Below are 19,882 nucleotides of genomic sequence, written 5' to 3'. Positions count from 1 at the left end.
TAGATCAAGATGATGAATGCTTTTCATATTCCTGAAAATATGGTTGAGACCAGTGAAGAACGAGGTGAAAGATTTCCCCAGCACATTAAGTATGGAGAACCATTATCAGAGCAAATGGAACACTCATATGATAGCAGATTATTGTAGGAATTTGCAGAGACTGCTGTAACAAAGGAATATTCCACAAAAGAAACTTTAGCAGCGTAAAAAGCTGATGCTATCAATGTGTAATGGTCTTATAAACTTTACAAATCTGTAATACTGTTTTGTTTATGTAAAATAAATAATGTGTATATAAGAGTTTTAATTTTGTATTATTAATTTCTTGTTCAATAAGTTTAACTTAAAATAGTAAATTACGCTGATGTTAAATTTTAGAAAATACAGGTGATAGGAAAAGATTGGTGGCATATTCGTTTTCAGCACATCAAAAAGATGAAATTTGTATGGTCACTTGTTGATATTATGGTAAAGTTTACGATTACAAGTTATTCATAAGCTCAAAAATGTTAACATATAGTACATTATTGAGAAATTGAATTATTACTCTTACATTATTTGTTTTAATTTTTTGTCAGATCACACACTACACTGACAAATTATAATAACAGAGAGCAAAGTTTAAAATATTCTGTGTAGTTTGTTCTAAACATTTTCAGAAAAAATACTATAACTTGAAAAATGCCTTAATTTTTCTTTTTTTGATAAAATAACAAAATATTATTATTATTCAATACCTTCTGTTCTAAAGTGTATAACAACTAATTTTCATGTGATAAAAGGATCAATGTCTTACAAAAAATATAACTTTAAGATTCCACTTTTTTATATTTGCTCTTATATCTGTAAAAGATTACTCTTTTGGTATTACATAATATACTAAAGATTCTTGTTAAACATTGAACTCATTCTGATATTCTATAATTCTGTCAAAATAACTAGTTGTAAAGTGAGGTGAGTCAAATTTGAATTTTGTATGTGCAATTAAAAAACTAAATATTTCTTTTACAGAAAACATGTTTTGTACTTTATTAACATTGATTTTTATTTTATAACTGTAATCTGGATTTATGCCCATGAAACACTTTTTTTAATAATACGATTTGGACAAGGTTTTGGACTGCATTGCAGATACATATATACATACTTTGAAGATAAATATAATTTGAATACTACTGTAACTTTTCTATGATTGTATAAATTTTGAATGAGACCTTGTAGGTATCCAAGTTGTCCTTGAAATGCTGCTGTAAATGGACACGCAAGGGATGCCAGAACAACTCCCGGCCTACCAAAGCTCTGGACACGGCATGTACCAGACAGTGACCATCCCCATCAACATGCAGTGGCACCAATGTCTCTCTGAAATACAATCAATCACTTAGTTAAGGAGCTGATATACTTCAATATCCTATAGTAATGAAACAATTCTAAACACAGTGAATTCCAGGAGTTATTAGTAAGAAATAGTTTTTTGGAAGGTCATATCTAAGGACCTTTGTAACAATAACATGGCAATTTTGTCCTAAATTTATCTTATAACTAGCTGTTTCCCTTGGCTTCACATGCTTTTTGTAAGCTTTGCCCGTGTATGAGAACTTCTGGTTCAACGGAATTATATTTCCAACGCCCATGTAGGGTTTTGCCTTGTTGCCACGATCAAGAAAATCTGTCAAAAGTGTATGTTTATAGCTATTGTACACGTACGTATATTTTATTATAAACTGGTCTAATACTAAAGCTATAATTTCAAACAGAAATTTATTTTAAAGACAAATATACATAAAAATGTTGTGCCTTCAAATAGTGTTTGGCTATTTAATATACGTAATTGTTTCGTAATTGCAGTTTATAATGTGCAGGCACTTTGATAACTTTTATATTTTGCAGTGCCGCCTGGTGGTGAGTTATATCAATGGCCATAGCATATAAATCTTCTCAATAGAAAAAATACACATACAAAAAACCTTTCATAATGATCGGTCAAATAGCTTCTGAGTCTATCAATGTCATATAGTATACAAACATTTTGTGTGTGTATAAATATAGGAGATTTAATATTAGTCTATTTATTTTTAGGGTGTTTTTTTACATTCAATCAAACGCATTGATTATTATCATTTAAGGTTTTGAGATTTTTTGAAAGGTTACTATGGTTATGAAACTTATAAATCTTCACATAAACAAATTCATTATATTATATTAAAAATAATGTTTTTGTCCGATTGTTAAAGTGTTGATGCAGCATTTTGTTTCTCAATGAATGATACATTCTGAAAATTCTGTCCAAGTTCTTGAAATGTTGTGATTTGGTTTCTCACAATACATTACCACTATAAATAAGTACATCAATTCTGTTAATTTATTTACACAATATTTGGAGAACAGGAAAGCATGGGAGACTTTAATAATGGATAATAAACAAGAAGAACAGAATAAACATATTGGTTGTTATGTACTTATTGTCATTGTAAGGCAGCAACAGAGCCAGAGTGTCTGCGAGGTAGGAGGCACTGCCGCTCTGGTCTCTACCGTAACCACTGATGTGCAGGTGCCGACTCTCGATGCTGAATCCCCGATCACCAAATACACTACAGTCCAGTGTCGGTCTGTGTAACATACAAATTATTTACTTCTGTGACAGTAATCACCTTATTTACTCAGTTCTATATTAAATAATAAAAACCCACTTTTTAGTATTTACTTTGAAATTGTTAGTATAACACAAAAATATCTCCAGTTTTTGTATTTTTATACTGCAAAATAAATTAATATGAACAGCTGATGTATAGCACACTATTACTACTAACAGCATAATACAATTAGTAACTCAAAACATTACTTGTATTTTTATTATGGTTGAATAATCTTAATGAAATGAAAACCAGTTTATGTATTAATTTAAAACCTCGCATACTTCAATTCTTAGTGAAACTAAAACATTATGCAATTATGTTCATGTGAAGATTTGCCTGTATTTATGATTCTAATTCTTTCTAGATGACTGATAAGTAACTTGTTATTACAAGTTCACACCACCTGTGGTTCTTGGGACGATTCTGTTAAGTGTATAGTGCATCAGCCACCAGTGGTACACAATACAGTAATTGCTGATGTGGACAATAAACATTAGTTTTTTATAGAGCAATTATTGATACCATTAAATGAACATGAGGAATATCATATTGTGTGTACCACCAGTTGCACACACACCACCTATTTCATGGGATAAACAATATAGGAATTTGTAATATTGCTTTAATTTGTACTAATACATAAAATGTATTTTAATTATAAAACTTACTACATCTAAGATATGCACTACAAATGATATATTTACAACAGGAATTTTAACCAAGGTCCCAGATTTTAATTTGGGGTAGGTGAAGAACGTCATATACAGTGTTGTATCATTGTTACCTTGGATAGAGTAATCTCTGGATTGTCTCATCACAAACCAATGGAGTTGTCACTGACATTGTCATTATCATTATTCAAATGAAACAATTTTAACAATGTCACTTGAAAACTGTTAAACTGGTTTAATTCCTTAGTTATCCGATATCACTTAAACAATTACATCTTGAATACTGAATGTTTATAATCAAAGTTGTGTTTACAAACACAAAGAGCTCAGGATAATCAGTTGTGTGCATTGACGTCAATATGTTATACAGATATCATACAGCATATTGATAAATAACGACTTCTCTTGGCTATTTTAAACAAGTAAACAAAGTTACAAGTTCACACCACCTGTGGTACTTGAGAGGATTCAGTTAAGTGTGTAGTTCATCAGCCACTATGATAAAAAATGTAGTAATTGTAGATCAATAATCCTTCCTGTCTGTTGGTCAGACATTCAAATATAAAATAACGTTGCATAAGGCAATATTACGCACCCTGAGTCAACGTTCAACCTAAGGTCAATGGAAAATATATAACATCCAAAAGTGAGATAGAAATTGACAAAATATATTGTATGGTATAATATGTTTACTTTTAGCAGCTTAAAATATTTTCCCACATAATTCTGACTTTTTTCATTGATTCATTTAAATTATAACATTCCGATGAAAAACGTTAAAAAAGGTATAATTGGGTGGCACTGTAGTCGTCACGGAATGGTTCCATAATATAAAGCCAATGGGTTAACACATATAGCTATATTTACATGTGGTGGTCTGTACTTTTCTATTTCAATGATGTCTATGTTAGTTAACTACTTCCATTACTTATGTGGGATCCTATAGTTATAGGCCATATTATAACAGAACTAGTACATTTGGAAATGTAACATATAGTTTACTTGTAGCTATCCATTTTTCATTTATTTATATTACATAGGAAAAAATTAATTGTTCTTCTGGGGGATTTCCGTTCTTTGTGTATTAATTTGTTTCTTAACTTGTTTACATAATAAATTTTAGCAACAACACTATTAATTTCTACTAATTTTATCTTACTGGTTTACAAATGATTAAAAACTGATAGTGAGAATGGCCTCGTCATCTGTGTATGCTGTGAGGAGGGAATATTCTCTTGGAAGGTGAGGAAAGAGAATTATAAGGTCTTGTAAGAATTATACAGAGTGGCCATTCAAAACCTATATCAAATTCCCGGTTTTCCCGATCAAAAAGTCTGATTTTCTAGTCCATTTTCAAACCAAATAAACACCTGCACTTAACCCTTACACTGATATTTATAAAATATCCTACTTCAGTTAATGTGTTTTTCTGAATATTCTGAAAACCAGAGAAAGATTTTAGTGACAAGTCCATTATATAAGATTTGAACATGAAACACTAGTACTTAAATGTAAAGACATACCTTTTAATCAATTCCTTGAGAAGTCTTGCTTTTCCAGTATGTTTGTCCATTCCATAAAGAGTGAGTAATGGGGATAGCAACTTATGGTGGTAGTTAGAGATGCCAAGAACTTTGATCTAAAAAAAATATAGATACACTTTAAAACCTTTGGTTATGGTTTTTTAGTTCTAAAATTATATACTCTTGTACTTTTTCATAATGTTAGGTTTTATTATTTTATAAAATAAACAGCATAAACAAGAAAATCACGGCACCATTTCCAAATGTAGAGCACCTTATTGTTTTTAGAAAATCCCTGAGTTTTTAGCATTAGTAAATTGATCTAATAGAGTTAATTTACTTTGCCACTTCTTTAGTTCATATTGTAAACCTAGTTATTACTTATTACACAGTTAATTCATCTTTCCCCCCCTAACTAACAGGCTATTTGAGACAGAGCCTAAAATTGACAGTTAAATCAGTTTTGACATCCTGTGCTACAAAAGAAGAAATTAACAATAAAAAGACCATTTATGAACCTGTCGTACAATACTTAAATTAAAATCATAACATATAACACAAGGAAGTTATTTTACTCTTTTGAAATAGAGAAGCAAAACCTAAATTGTTTTTTCTCTTTTTTAAAGTCAAATTTTTTGGAATATTTGTAGAGCCTCATTGTCAGTCTAAATTAAGACAACTAACATATCACTCATAAGCACGATGCTTTGACACACAGTTCCACTAATTGTGTTGCACCCACAGTTGTCAGTCTAAATTATGACAACTAACATATCACTCATAAGCACAATACTTTGACACACAGTCACACTAATTGTGTTGCACCCAAAGTTGTCAGTCTAAATTATGACAACTAACATATCACTCATAAGCACAATGCTTTGACACACTCCCACTAATTGTATTGCACCCACAGTTGTCAGTCTAAATTATGACAACTAACATATCACTCATAAGCACAATGCTTTGACACACTCCCACTAATTGTATTGCACCCACAGTTGTCAGTCTAAATTATGACAACTAATATACCGTTCCTAAATATCATACTCTGACACACAGTCACATTAATTGTATTGCACCCACAGTTGTCAGTCTAAATTATGACAACTAATATACCGTTCCTAAATATCATACTTTGACACACAGTCACACTAATTGTATTGCACCCACAGTTGTCAGTCTAAATTATGACAACTAATATACCGTTCCTAAATATCATACTTTGACACACATAGTCCCACTAATTGTATTGCACCCACAGTTGTCAGTCTAAATTATGACAAATAATATACCGTTTCTAAATATCATACTTTGACACACAGTCACACTAATTGTGTTGCACCCACAGTTGTCATTCTAAATTATGACAACTAATATACTGTTCCTAAATATCATACTTTGACACACAGTCACACTAATTGTGTTGCACCCACAGTTGAATTAATTGCAACCATCTTAAGGGAGTGAATATATCATTTGCTCCATGTAACACTCAAGCATAAATGCATACTATCTACTCTCACCCTAACATTAGTAAACCAAAATAATTTAACCCCTTCACTAGAGCTCTATGCTGAATGAAATTACTCTCTCTGTGATTATGCGATATAAGTTGTATGCTGTAGTCACTTGTTAAATTACATAATTTAAATTCATCAATTTCAAAAATAACATCTATAGCTTTTCAAATATTTGTCTTGTTTTTCAAATACTCACTGTCTCTGGGCTTCTTTTAGGTGTCTGTGTTTCGATGAGTAAGCTTTTAATCAATGTTTGAACTTTGGTGGGTGCATCTTCTACAGATGTCTTTTCTGGAAAGTGGGCGACAGAGTGGGTCTGACCACAGCCTCGGCAAGTGACAGTCGTGTATGATGCAGGGTACACTATTCGGTAGCGGCATCGCTCATCCAGACACGTACTGAACAGCACACTCCTGCAAACAACATTAATATATACACTGATCAAATACTATGCTCACAACCCACATGAAAACATTTTATTTGATATGACAATGAGCTGTTAATTTTGGTATAATTTATATGATACTGAAACAATCATAAATCAAACGACCACCAAATTGACACTGGAAACGTAGGGTTCAAATACATCAAATGAACTATTCAGTAAACGCAATTGTTTTATATATATAAAATTATTATATAAGAGGCCTATTCTTATCTCGAAAATCCCTCCAGGCTACTTGATCTTGCAAACTGTCCAAAACTCGTTACAGCAGCGCACGCGAGAGCTCTTGCGCCCGTTTAGACGCAATTTTTGTAGTCGGACACAAAATTTGTGCAATTTTTTGCCAGTGTAAACGCAGTTCAGTCGAGGTTTGGATGTGACTGTGATATCATAACATAACATCACTTTCCTTGTTTTAACCAATGTAATCTGAAAACCAATCGGAACGTGTTATGAGGAGCACTCGTTCAAAGACCAACCGAGGCCTCGGCCATGATGCAAGCGGTAAACGCTGGATCAAGCGGCGACTTAAAAGTTTAATGTTTGTAATGCACATATGGGGAACACTCAACACTAGCCACAGCAGTTATGAGCGGTAGGGCGGTACCACATGATGTCATTTATCCACTGCCAATTTTAGACAATAAATGTTTCTCCTACCTCTCAGCCCTCAGCTCATTCTGTCATTGCTATGCAACATGTCAGACGCAAATGTGCCCTTCTTGGCATTAATTGTTGTAGCTTACCCGCTTATTTCTTCTCCAAAAGGTATCTTATCATGCCTGGTAAAAACCCAACTGAAATTCTGGTGTATTCAAAAAGAAATTGGGTTGCACCTATTATCAAACCATCAAACACATTACATTATTCAACGAACTGAACTATTGACCTTGTTTATAGGGTGAATACTGTACATTTTAAGCCTGTGCTATCTATCTAATACACGTCTTGTCAAAATACTATTTTCACTCAAGAATAAGAGTTGGACAACATTGTACAGACACCCCACTTCAACTTAATCATATTTCAATACAAAATAAACCCATTTGTATCGTGGTCACTACCGATTTACCACTCTTTTAGTGCTGAAGTTTGGAATGATCAGTCGACCGATTTTAAACTGGCTAATGCATTGTTACGTGTTTTTTTAGGGTGAGAGGGATGCTTGCCATGGCACAGGAGTAGAACAAACCAAAATATACTCCACTACACTAATGGAGGCAAACCTCAGATGAAGGTCGCGAACATAAATCGATCTTCATTCACAATTTCAAGATCTACGTCACGTAAAATACAATGTTTCGAAATTAATCATTTCTTGGTTCAAGGAGCTGTCAAATTATGTCCTGGTTCTATAAGTTCTTGGAGACAGATAAAACAGTTTTTGAAATTTTCCCGGTTCTCAGGAAGATTCCCGGCTTATTCCCCGGTCCATTAAATTGCCAGCTAATTCCCGGTTTTCCCGTTCTGGTGGCGACCCTGACTTAAGAGCAAAATCTACTAAGAATGTGTTTTTAGCCATTTGTTCAAAGGATTTACAACACTGGAAATTCAACTTATATATGACTTATTATATAACATTGTTTTCAGGATACTCCAAGTGATAATAATAAATTATCTTCATTAACATTTTTTTACTTTCAAAAAAAATGTCAGTGTTTAAATATTCTTGATAAGATGATGATACTATATCATCATGTATGTGTGAAAGGTTTATATAAATTCCAAATCTTACAAAAGGAACACAATTTTATACTTATTAGAAATATATATAGTTTTAGATCTTTTACTTAAAAAATGTTTACTTTTTTTAGCAATTTTTGAACTTAAGTGCAAAATCCACTAACATTGTATTTTCAGCATTTTGTACAATTGCTTTATAACACTGAAATTCAACCTATATGACTTATCATACATCTTTTCAGGAAAACTAAAGGAATAATAATATTACTCGCTTATTATTGTTGCTATAGCTTTTTTTTTTCACAAAAAGTTTTACCTTGAACTAGCCTGATAAGGATGCCGGTTCCAATTCAGCTAATAGTTCTATCAAATTACTAGATTTATTCCTAAAATTAAGCGTGACTTCATCAGCCATATTAGTAATAAACAAAACAAAATATAAAATACAGTTAAATCAATTAGACAGACACCAAAATACAACGACAGCAAACGTAACTAATAAGACAATTGGTCCGGTGAGCTGGTCACAGTCAAAACAGTTGCTTGCACAAGACGTTTCTTCTAACAATACGAAGAGGAATTAAGTTTGATTTATTGAGTAATAATATACTTCAATCGAAAGCTTAATTATTCTGCCATCAACTGAATTGATCACCTCCAGTTCCTTTTCTTGCAGCCATTTAAAACATTGCTGTGTTTATAAAAACATTTTCAGCCAATTTCGGCATATTCATCTCCATTGTTCTTGTCATTGTCACTAGCCTTCTGCTACATAAATGAAATAATAACAGCTGGTAATGACGTCACTAGTCTAAATAAAGAAAGCTTGCAATGATTAATTATGAAGTAAAGAGTCGTATTCAATATTTAAAATGAATAATAATCAGATTGCGTTGGTGGTCGCTTATTATACTGTAGCCCTTAACCCTTCGACGGACCGCGACGTACGCCGTACGTCTAGTGTTTACCGCTGAACTCGGCCCGCGACGTACGCTGTACGCATCGCGCAGTCCGATCTTATAACAAATATATTTCTGTTATTTTCGGTGTAATACATTCGAGTTATACATCGTTGGAAAGAAGATGAAATGAACTATCGGTGTATCAATACCTATGTATCGAAAGCCGTTCAACATGTAGTTTATAGTAGACGAAAAACATCGATCAAGGTGGTGCTTACTGTCAGCTGTTTCTAACTACGCAATTGACTGTGAAACAACTTTGTCTGCTGGCATGACGATGTTATTGTTTGTGTTTAGCTGTTTATTTGTTTGGTTATGTTTGGTATTGTAGTAGAATATAATAAGAATATGGGGAGTGTGGACCTTAGAGATCAAATGCTAGAGAACTATCTACTGGAAAGGAAAAAAGGTACTAAATGATACATGAAAGTCTTCAAGCGTATGTTAAACATTACAATTCTGAACTCATACATCATTTGGAAGTCAAAACACAACAATATTGATCACTTAAAATTTAGATTAGACCTAGTAAAAGAAAGATTAGAAAGATTTCGACAAGAGGTACCACGAACAGTTCAAGGCAGACCATCCACTGAGCCTCCACCAATGCGCCTAACTGAAAGACATTTTATTGAAAAGATTCCACCAACTGGGAAAAAAGCAAAGCCTCAAAGGAGATGTGTGGTTTGCTACAAACATGGCAGAAGAAGGGACACAATCTACTGGTGTCCCCAATGTGAGGCTGGCCTATGCCTAGAGGACTTCTTCAAAACATATCACACAGTTGCAAATTTCTAATGTAATTACAGCAAATAACTTCCACAAAACATCTCTTAAAAACGTTTATAATGGTATTTTGTACATGTTTGTATGGGTATACTTATATTTTAGCAATACAATCACTTTTACAAGTATAGGCTTAACGGAAAATCATTTAATGTATGTATAGGTAATGTTGTCACAAAACTGTGAAAAACAAGAAATTAATTGGACCACTTAGGGGGTGTTCAGTTTAAATTAAATATTGCGTTGAAGGGTTAAAACCAATATTGTCACTATTAAGAAATATTTCACATAATTTCCTCATACTCATCGCCATTTAAAAAGATAGATTCTAAATATTAGTATATTAAAGTAAGTTGAGCCGCACCCCATTTTAAAAGTATTCACTTTGATCATTTTCTTCTTGAACAGTATATAAAGTGGTCCAAAATGTTACAATCATAAGGCTTCAAAGTCTTTTTTGTTTTACTGTAAGGAAAAAAAAACAAAATTTAAGTAACTGCATTAAAGTTTGTAGCAAATCCAAATTTTAATCTAAGGTTACCAAAGAAGTACTTTTTCTTAAAATAGACTTACAGTTACAGTTTTTAATTTTCAGCACATTTCTAGTTTTCTTAAATAGTTTAAACAGGATATTTTAAACTGGTATAACCTAAAGAATTCTGTACTTTGGTACTGTATGGAGGCTACTCTGTTCCTGTCTACTACTGTTCTATTAGTAGGATTAGATTAGATTACTGTAAATATATTACTAATAGTAACAAAATTAAAGTTTACGAGTGCTCACATGATTTGAGCTTGAATTTGGGTAACCTCTTTAATCTATGATACTTATGAGGAAAATTACTTTTATCAATGAGATGGATGGAACACAACATGGACTAAATCTATGACCACACCAAAAGTCAGGGTTTAAGCTCCAATCGCATTTGTCACAATTTGCGACATGAGGCAAGAAAATGCGATGCTGTTGAGAAAAACTCTTGCAAAATTATGACAAAAGCAAGAAAGAACAACTAACCACGAAAAGTATATCGAATTTTGAAAATCTGTTTACATTAATACAAATTTGACACATTTAACCCTAGAAGTGGCGATGCTAAACTTCCACAGTGGCAAGCTCTTTTTGGCCACTTTGAAGAGTATTTTTTTTAATTCACCAAAAATATATTTTTTACTCTAACCTAGTCATGTTGCATACTGAATTCTTCGGAAAGAGTTGAATTTTCATATTATGACAAAATAAAATGATTTCTTGAAACCTGAATTGGACTTATCATGTGAAAAACAAAAAATTTTGATTGACCAAACTAAAATTGTAACTTTGACACTTTGTAAAAAATAACAAACACATAGTTACAGAAAACCCATTATATACAAAAGGTAGAAACAATAATTACCTACAAATAACAAAGGGAAAAGTTTGAAAATTATAAAAAATAAATTTTAAAATTTTAAAAAATAAAAATATTTTGCAAAATAGCAAAAAGTTATTGTTTAAACTGGTAAAAAACAACCTAAATGCTGTAGAATTTTTGCATACTATATTTTACTTTGAAGAGAAAGAGTTTTTTTACAGATCTACCAGATCAGTTTATTACAGTAAATTATTATTTTTAGTTTTTTGTTTGTGATCAAACTTGAAAATGAAATTTGGTACCAGGAAACAGTGAATAAACAAACTAACACAATATCGTAAAAACAATGCCAAATTTATTAAAAACCAAAAAGATAGACAATGTTATAATAATAAAGAAAATATATAGCTATATGTACAAGCCAAGAGAAACGAAACAGTCACGTAGGCCTACTCAGCTAGTTTTGCCACAGACCGCGGGAGAAAACTTAGGATTATTTCAGTTAGTACCATTGATTATTTCATCGTGATGTTGATGATACTATATGAAATGTATTTGAAATTTAGTGGTGAACGCAACTGTGCAAACTAGGCGTAAAAATAATTATCGGTTGCCTAGCAATAAGCGGCAATGTGAAGCAACTTCTAAGACGTCGCTTGCCACGTCACGGCGGCGTAGATAGAACGTCTCAGACGTCGCTTGCCACTTAGAGGGTTAATTTCATACACACATATATATAAAATATTAGATAGACACTGAGCCGCGCCACCAGTTGACAAATTGTTTGGTTGAAAAACGCCTACCTACTCTAGGATCAAAAGGAATAGATACCCGAGTTTGAATGTTAACCACAAACTAACTAACAGTTAAAATTATGGACATTACATTTAACTTAAGGTTGTTTATTTCAGCATCTAGACATATACAGCAAATTGTTTATAAACAATAACCAAACAAGTTTTGTGTCTGTAACAACGAACAAAGGTATCGGTTTTGGTGTTTTACTACTAAACTGCAATTTAGAAAGTTAAATTATTCATTGTTAACCCAAAAGCCACTCAATATACTTCCACAAATCAAATTAAATATGCAAAAAGTGCAAGGGTTTAGCAAAACTATCACAAAACATTCATTTTATTGCTATTTGGTTGACTGAGCTGTTGTTTTTTGTTTTTATTCAGTACATAACACCATTGTAATCTAAGATATATGATGTAGTTTTATAGGAAATGTAATTCTTTAAGTGGAAAATTTTATTTCATTGATTTATCTAAATTTCTTTTCAATTTTACGTATATTTTGTAAAATGTGACATTTGTGTTCTTACATAAATCCTAGCAAACACGCAAACACAAGGGTATTTTATTATACCTTGATTCACATTGTTTTTCTGGGTTAATACACATTTATTCATTTGGGATTCATTGGGATTAGTACATATTCTTTTTTTAGTTTTTTTTAAATACATAAATTTTATTATTTGAACAAATACTAATGTTCAAACAAGCCCTTTGCGTGCCAAGGCGGCGATATATCGTCACCAAAAACCCTTGCGAAAAAAGCCACGGCAACGATCTATCGTCACTGACTAACTGTGCGAAAAGTGCCAGGCGACGATCCGTCGTCGCCGTGTGTTATCGTAATTTTTAACGCTTTATTTTTCATGAATTCTTTTCACAACCAATATTGTTTTATTTGTTAACTATCCTGCAATAGATAAATAATAGTTCACATAGTACTCTATATTAGTGAAGATAAAAAAAAAACACAGAATAATAGAAGCAACAACAGCTGGCGGTGATTAACAGGGGCATCGTTGGCGCGTAAACAACTCGCTACGTATAGCAGTCTGTTCGGTCACATGGTTGTGTTTACATCGTTTTGAGGTTAGGATCTCTAAAATGCTTTGTTAAATTGATATCTTTGTAAGTTTTAGTAGTTATTGTGACTGTTTTTTCATGTGTTATTAATAATAGACATTCAGAAATGGATCGTGATCACTTAACTGTAAGTGAAGTTGACAGACAACTACCGAGTGATTTGTCAGGTAGTGAAAACGATTCAAACTTTTCATTGTCCGATATTTTTGATGACACTGATGAAGACCCTACTTACAAACCAGAACAAGACACCCAACCGAGATTTGTGAGTCGTAATTCCCCGACCATAGGCTCTCAATGTGACAGTGATACTTTAGTTCAACTTTGTGTGTGTGTGTGTGTGTGTGTGTGTGTACATATTTTTTTGGAAAATATGAAGACCATATATTAGATATTGGACTTGAGAACCAAAGGATAAATGTAAATAATGCATTGATTATTTTTGTTTTAGTGTTATGTTACCGGTACTGAAAAATGATTTTTTTATTATGTACATAATTTCAAACATTGTTATGTAACTATAGTAATTATATAAAAAAGTTAACCATTTTTTTCACATTAACAATGTTATAAAGAATATTTAAAAAATTCTTCCCATGGTAAAATTGTTTCTTATTAATTTGTCAAAAAAATTAAAACTACAAAATAAAAATTGCTTCATACATTTTTTGGTTTTGACATGCCAAAACTAATATTATTTTCTGTTGTTTCGTGTGTTTTGTAACATTTTATTGTAATACAATTTATTACAAACATTTTGATACCTGTTTCATAAAAATAGTATGAAAAATAAAAATATATATTCTTTTTCCTGAAGCCCGGTAATACTTCTTATTATTCCCTGGTATTTTTCGCATATGACTTGCAATATAGTTGCTAGTGCATTTCTTTTGTACTAAAGTTTTTGCCTTGTGGCATTCAAAGGGTTAATAACGTATGTCGTCATCACGGTACCGTCTTGTGACGGCCGATGAGGTACCAAACAAAGATCAAGCCCATATTTTTCTGGGATTAATACATAGAGTACATGTTCTTTAGTTTAATTTTAATATATAAACTTTATTACTTGAACCCATACTAATGTTTAATAAAATATTTAATAACGTATGTCGTCATCATGGTACAGTCTCGTGATCGACGTTTTAGTACCGGGTCGGACGTAACGAGACGGTACTGTGATGTGGTTAACCCTTTCAGGGCCAGGACCAAATATAAGATGTTGCAAAATTTTTTCACATATCATATCCGCTTGTGACTAGTCAAAAGTGCCAGGCTAAAATTGGCGATTTTGCAGTCTCTTAGATTAAAATTTATAACTTTTCATACAAATTAGAGAATGACCTAAAAGTTGCACCAAATTACTCGTATAGATATATACTATCAACAAAACAATATATAGATGTAGTTTTAAGTAATTTAAAATTTAAAAAAATAATTTTTTAATAGATTACATAAAACAAATTTTATTTTTTTATTTTTTTTGTAAATAACTAAAAAAGGAAAAATAATTTTACTGTGGGAAGCTATCTTATTATATTGTATTTAGAAAGGAACAACCATACAAAATTTTGTGTTATTTCTCTCATAAATAAATTTTTTATGACACATTTTATATAAATACGCATAATTGTACTTCGCAACAAGTGATAAAGCAACTGACTCTTGCAAGAAACTTAAAATAAATATTCACATTATGGATGTACTGGTAAACAGATGATTGTAGGATCCATAAACAGTTTCAATACAGTTAAAAACACTATTTACACAATTTTATTTGAAATTTATTTACACTTTTTTATTTACAAATATGCTACTTACAATTTCACTCCCGTGAGATCGCAAATTGTCAGTCATTGTAACTACTTCACACAATAGCTAAGCACGTAATAACTAACACTACTAGTATTTACAACCACAAAATAAAATAATGAAGAAGAATCCAGCATAAAATAGTACGATTACACTAAAGCATAAAGAATTAACAACAATAGATCGAGTCAGCTGTAATGTCACGTGACAATTACAAAATAAAAATGCATAGACCTCCAAAATAAAAATGATATATTAATTATCTACAAATATACCAGGGAATAAAAAAACATAAAACTTTAATCATTTGACGTCGTATTTGTTTAAGAAAATGACGAATATCAAGGCGACTATATATTGCCGCCTGGCACTTTTCAGACGCGATCTATGGCGGCAATATATTGCCGCCTGGCCCGGAAAGGGTTAATGGGTTAAACCTGCCATTCAAGGCCCAAATGAAAAGTTGATGGTAAATGGTCCAATATATTTAAACAATATTTAATTTACTACGGCTTCCTTTTGTGCTTAAGGACGCGAGCAGACCACTCACGATTATTGCAACTCCGCTCTTGACTGTCTGAATGTTCGTGCGTTCCGAGCAGGCACCAGCCGCAGCAAATGGAAAAATTCTGTTAACTAAAGTTTTATCAAGTGGTGTTAAAAACTATATTTTTAAATTGTGTTTACAAAAATAAATTATCTTTAAAACAAAAATAGTGACTATCTCAATAACATGACCAATGCCAACTTTTTTAATCGAACAAAGCTGAGAATATAAGTTAAAATGGTTTACAAACAACTGGTTAAAGGTTTACAACATCTTTTATCCATATTACTAAAATTCTAAAATTACAATCACTAAGCTCGTACTATTGTACATATTTTATATAAAACATTGGTCTTAATAGGATTACATGTTTTCCTGGTTATAAATGTTCAAAATTTCGCAATTTAGTTGGAAAGAGCCAAAACAGGGACGATTTTTCGTTCTTACGGGCATAAAATTTATTGTTTGTAAACAATTTGATTTATTTCTAGACACAAAAATAAGCAAGCTATACGAGGTCTGTCCAAAAAGTATCTGACCGCCGGCCAGTAGAAGACCGCCGCGTAACCGACCGGCTCGAACCGGTTATTGGAAGGGAGGGGCGAGCCTATTCCTCCCCATATTAGGTATTGAATACGATCCGGTCACTCAGTGAGTCACAGCGCTCTGTTCCGTACAGTACTGCCGTGTGTGTGCGTCACATTTCAATATGACTGAACGTGTTGAGAAGCGCATTTGCATTAAATTTTGCCAAAAACTTGGCCATTCAGCATCAGAGACGATTACTATGATACGGAAAGTTTATGGTGATGTGTCTATGGGCGATACACAAAAAGAAGAGTGGTTTAAGCGGTTAAAAAATGGCCACATATCAGTGGAGAGTGATGACCGATCTGGCAGGCCAGAAATGCTGAAAATGTTGAACGTGTTCGTGCACCAATTAACAAAAACCGTTGATTGACTGTCCGAGAGCTGGAAGAAGATTTAGGAATACCAAAATCGTCAGTTTGTAACATTTTACACGAAGATTTAAAGCCTATGCCTATGCTTGTTGCTATAACAGAAGTTCTAATACTACGGTGCCGTGGTTGACACGCATACAAACAAAAACGCACATTGTACACTTCTAAACCACTTGTTTTTGTGTCTGTAACTAGTACTGGAGATTTGAGGTTATGTTATAGCGAGATTTTATTTTGAAATTTCAAACATACGTGAAAGGTTAAGCATAACCAATTTAAGCAATTTGTTGATGTCTGTTGAATGTACTAATAGAAATGTCGGGTAGACTTTAATAAGCGGCCTACACTCGTTATCCGATTGCTATTATCGGTTCGATTGTTTTTATCCAAAGGATAATTCGATATTACAATTTATCTAACTTATCATATGATTTCAGCTTATTAGTTATGTTAACGTAAACAATAAACAACAAGAAGTAACTAATTTTGAGACTTTGAAAATGGCGATGAATATGAGGAAAGTATGTAAGATATTTCTCACAAGTGACTAGATTTGTTTAAGTAGCTTCAACATGTAGGTTTGGCTCCTGGTAACACATGGGGAGAATTCTTTCCTCAATTTCACCAAAGGGGTTACTTATTGATATCAAGCTGGGCAAATTATAAATATTGCAAGGTTTCTTTGATATCTATGTCTAGACCATGGTTGGATTTGTTGTTTTGAAATTTTATTGTAAAATTTGTATTTTTAAAATTGTAATACGTGTGAGATTCTTCTTGTTACGGTAATTTAATATAACTTATTGTGTACGATTTTTACATACATCAAAGTTGGGTAATATATCGAATCGTTCGATAATAGCAATAGAGTAACGAGTATAAGGCCGCTTACTAAAGTCTCTCCGAAAGCTCTATTTCAATTAGGATTAAAAATTGTTGTTTACAAAAAAAGAAGGCTAAAAATCAAATGATTTTGTTAAGGCCTTAAATTTGTTTTTTTTTAACTGGTGTTAAAAGTAACTTGTTTTATTAACAACAACCATACACTTTAATTTTATTTTGAATTTTAAACTGAGGGCAGATTTCATTTTTTGGTATTTATTTACAATACCGTGACCATGAAAAATTGACTTTTTTTTCATGGGTTGGGCATTTATAGCCAAGTGTTATTATCACAGGTGCATATAAACTGGGGGGAAAGTATATCATTGTATTATATTGATGCCTTTCGGGCATTATTGCATTAAAGATGGAAAATAACCGACAAAATTTTGTCGAACAACACTTGGAGGGTTAAGGATCAGGGGCATCACGTGATCTGGGATTCGACTTTTGCAAGCTCGAGTTAATTTTTTTTCTAAAAGAGCAAGCAGTGCGCAGCACTGCGCAGCGGGCAGGCATCGTTGACAGGATTAACGTCATCATTTCAGTAAAATTGCCAGAGGTACTGTCAAAAACAGAGTTTTCAGAGGATTTCAAAAAATCGTAACTCCTTTGATTTTCGTTGCCGACGAATTTTTTCTTCACTATTGTTTTCAGGAAAAAATTGTAGTTTTCAGGAAAAAAAAATGAAGAACATACCTTTCCATGGTCACGATTTTGTAAATTGATACCCATTTTTTTTTATTTTTACAATAAATTAAAAATTTTATTATTTAACTATACTGCTTTTAATAGAACTTCTTTACAAAAGTCTTTTAACTATTGAGGTTTTAAACATTTTAACAACAATATATGTATTAATGTAAATATTGGTTCTGGAGGCTAAAGTATTATAGAAATGCATTTTTAGTAAATATTATTATAATCTTTGCGGAATACCAATGCTATTAATAAGTGCTAAAAGAGAAACAGTTTTGCTAAAAAGTCTGAAGAGCTTGTAGCATTTTTGCTAAGAAAATTATTGGGTAGACTTTAATAAGCGGCTTACACTCGTTACTCAATTGCTATTAATTATCAAATGTTTCGATTGTTTTTATCATATGATTTCAACTTACTAGTTATAGTAATTTTAATGTAAACAATAAATAACAAGATGTACCTAATATTTTGAGACTTTGAAAATGGCGATGAATATGAAGAAAATAGGCCTATGCAAGATATTTCTCACAAGTGACGAGATTCGTTTAGATAGCTTCAACATGTGGGTTTGGCTCCCACATGGGGAGAATTCTTTCCTCCATTTCACAAAAGGGGTTACTTATTAATATCAAGCTGGGCAAGTTATAAATATTGTAAAGGTTTCCTTGATATCTAAGTCTAGGCCATAGTTGGTTTTGTTGTTTTGTAATGTTATTGTAAAATTTACGTATTTAAAATTGTAATATTCGAGATACTTCTTGTTAGGGTAATTCATATTGTGTAAGGTTTTTACATACATCGAAGTTGGATAATATATCACATTGGGTTGATAATAGTAATTTTGAATATCAAGTGTTAGCTGCTTATTAAAGCCTCCCCAAATTTACATCTCAGCTTCCCTGCCATACGTTATACTCAAGCAAAGCACATAGAAGAACCCACCAATACATTCCATAAGTATAAACTCAAAACAATACAACTCTTGACCACTAAATACTGTAGAATAAATCAGAACCTTTGTCTGTCTAGCCTGTTGGCTAGAAGCCATAATTAACCATAAACCTTTCACAAAAACAATAGAAAATCATTATTGGTACATTGACAAAATGTAACTAAAAACATTATTTCTAATAAAGATTGTATGTTGTAGTTTTTAAATAAAATTGACATCTTCATTACTTACATTTTAACAGGAGATCAAATGAATTTTCAGTTGGCACCTATAAGCTGACCATTGTATACGACAGGAAATATCAATTTTTACTATTTTCACAATATCAGAGTTATCGTTGAATTTGAAAATCTATAATTATATTATTAAAATTTATCAACATTGAATAAGCAAACTACGTACAGATCATTAGAAACGCACTCAAGGCCAATAAGCAATAAAAGACACGAGCTCCTCCCGTTTGTTTTCAATGGGGTGATCGTGACAGGCGGAGAGGAAAGAGTGGGGGCAGAGCCGAGCAGTACCGATAAATCCCGAACATTCCTGACAAACCCCTGTACATGCGGC

General features: G+C 32.3%; 1 protein-coding gene across 1 annotated transcript; it reads right to left on the bottom strand.

Moving 5' to 3' along the window:
• Positions 1-1,157: 1,157 nt before the first annotated feature.
• Positions 1,158-19,773, bottom strand: LOC124362371 (deubiquitinating protein VCPIP1-like). The gene is made up of 5 exons (XM_046816813.1): positions 19,547-19,773; positions 6,550-6,766; positions 4,831-4,946; positions 2,460-2,609; positions 1,158-1,362 (listed from the first exon to the last, which is right to left on the bottom strand). Coding segments are annotated over exons 1-5 (675 nt in total). The 5' UTR covers positions 19,549-19,773; the 3' UTR covers positions 1,158-1,172.
• Between the last annotated feature and the right edge of the window lie 109 nt (positions 19,774-19,882).

Source organism: Homalodisca vitripennis, chromosome 1, assembly GCF_021130785.1.
Source record: "Homalodisca vitripennis isolate AUS2020 chromosome 1, UT_GWSS_2.1, whole genome shotgun sequence".
NCBI lineage: Eukaryota > Metazoa > Arthropoda > Insecta > Hemiptera > Cicadellidae > Homalodisca > Homalodisca vitripennis.
This window is presented reverse-complemented; position numbering and strand designations above follow the sequence as displayed.

Bases quoted from the DNA above. Each gene is read 5' to 3' on its own strand.
- LOC124362371 (XM_046816813.1), bottom strand. The intron at 4,947-6,549 runs GTGAGTATTTGA...TATTTTTTTTAG, and splicing joins CTAAAAGAAGCCCAGAGACA to ATCAAAGTTCTTGGCATCTC. The intron at 1,363-2,459 runs GTACATAACAAC...ATTGTATTTCAG, and splicing joins CTGCCTTACAATGACAATAA to AGAGACATTGGTGCCACTGC.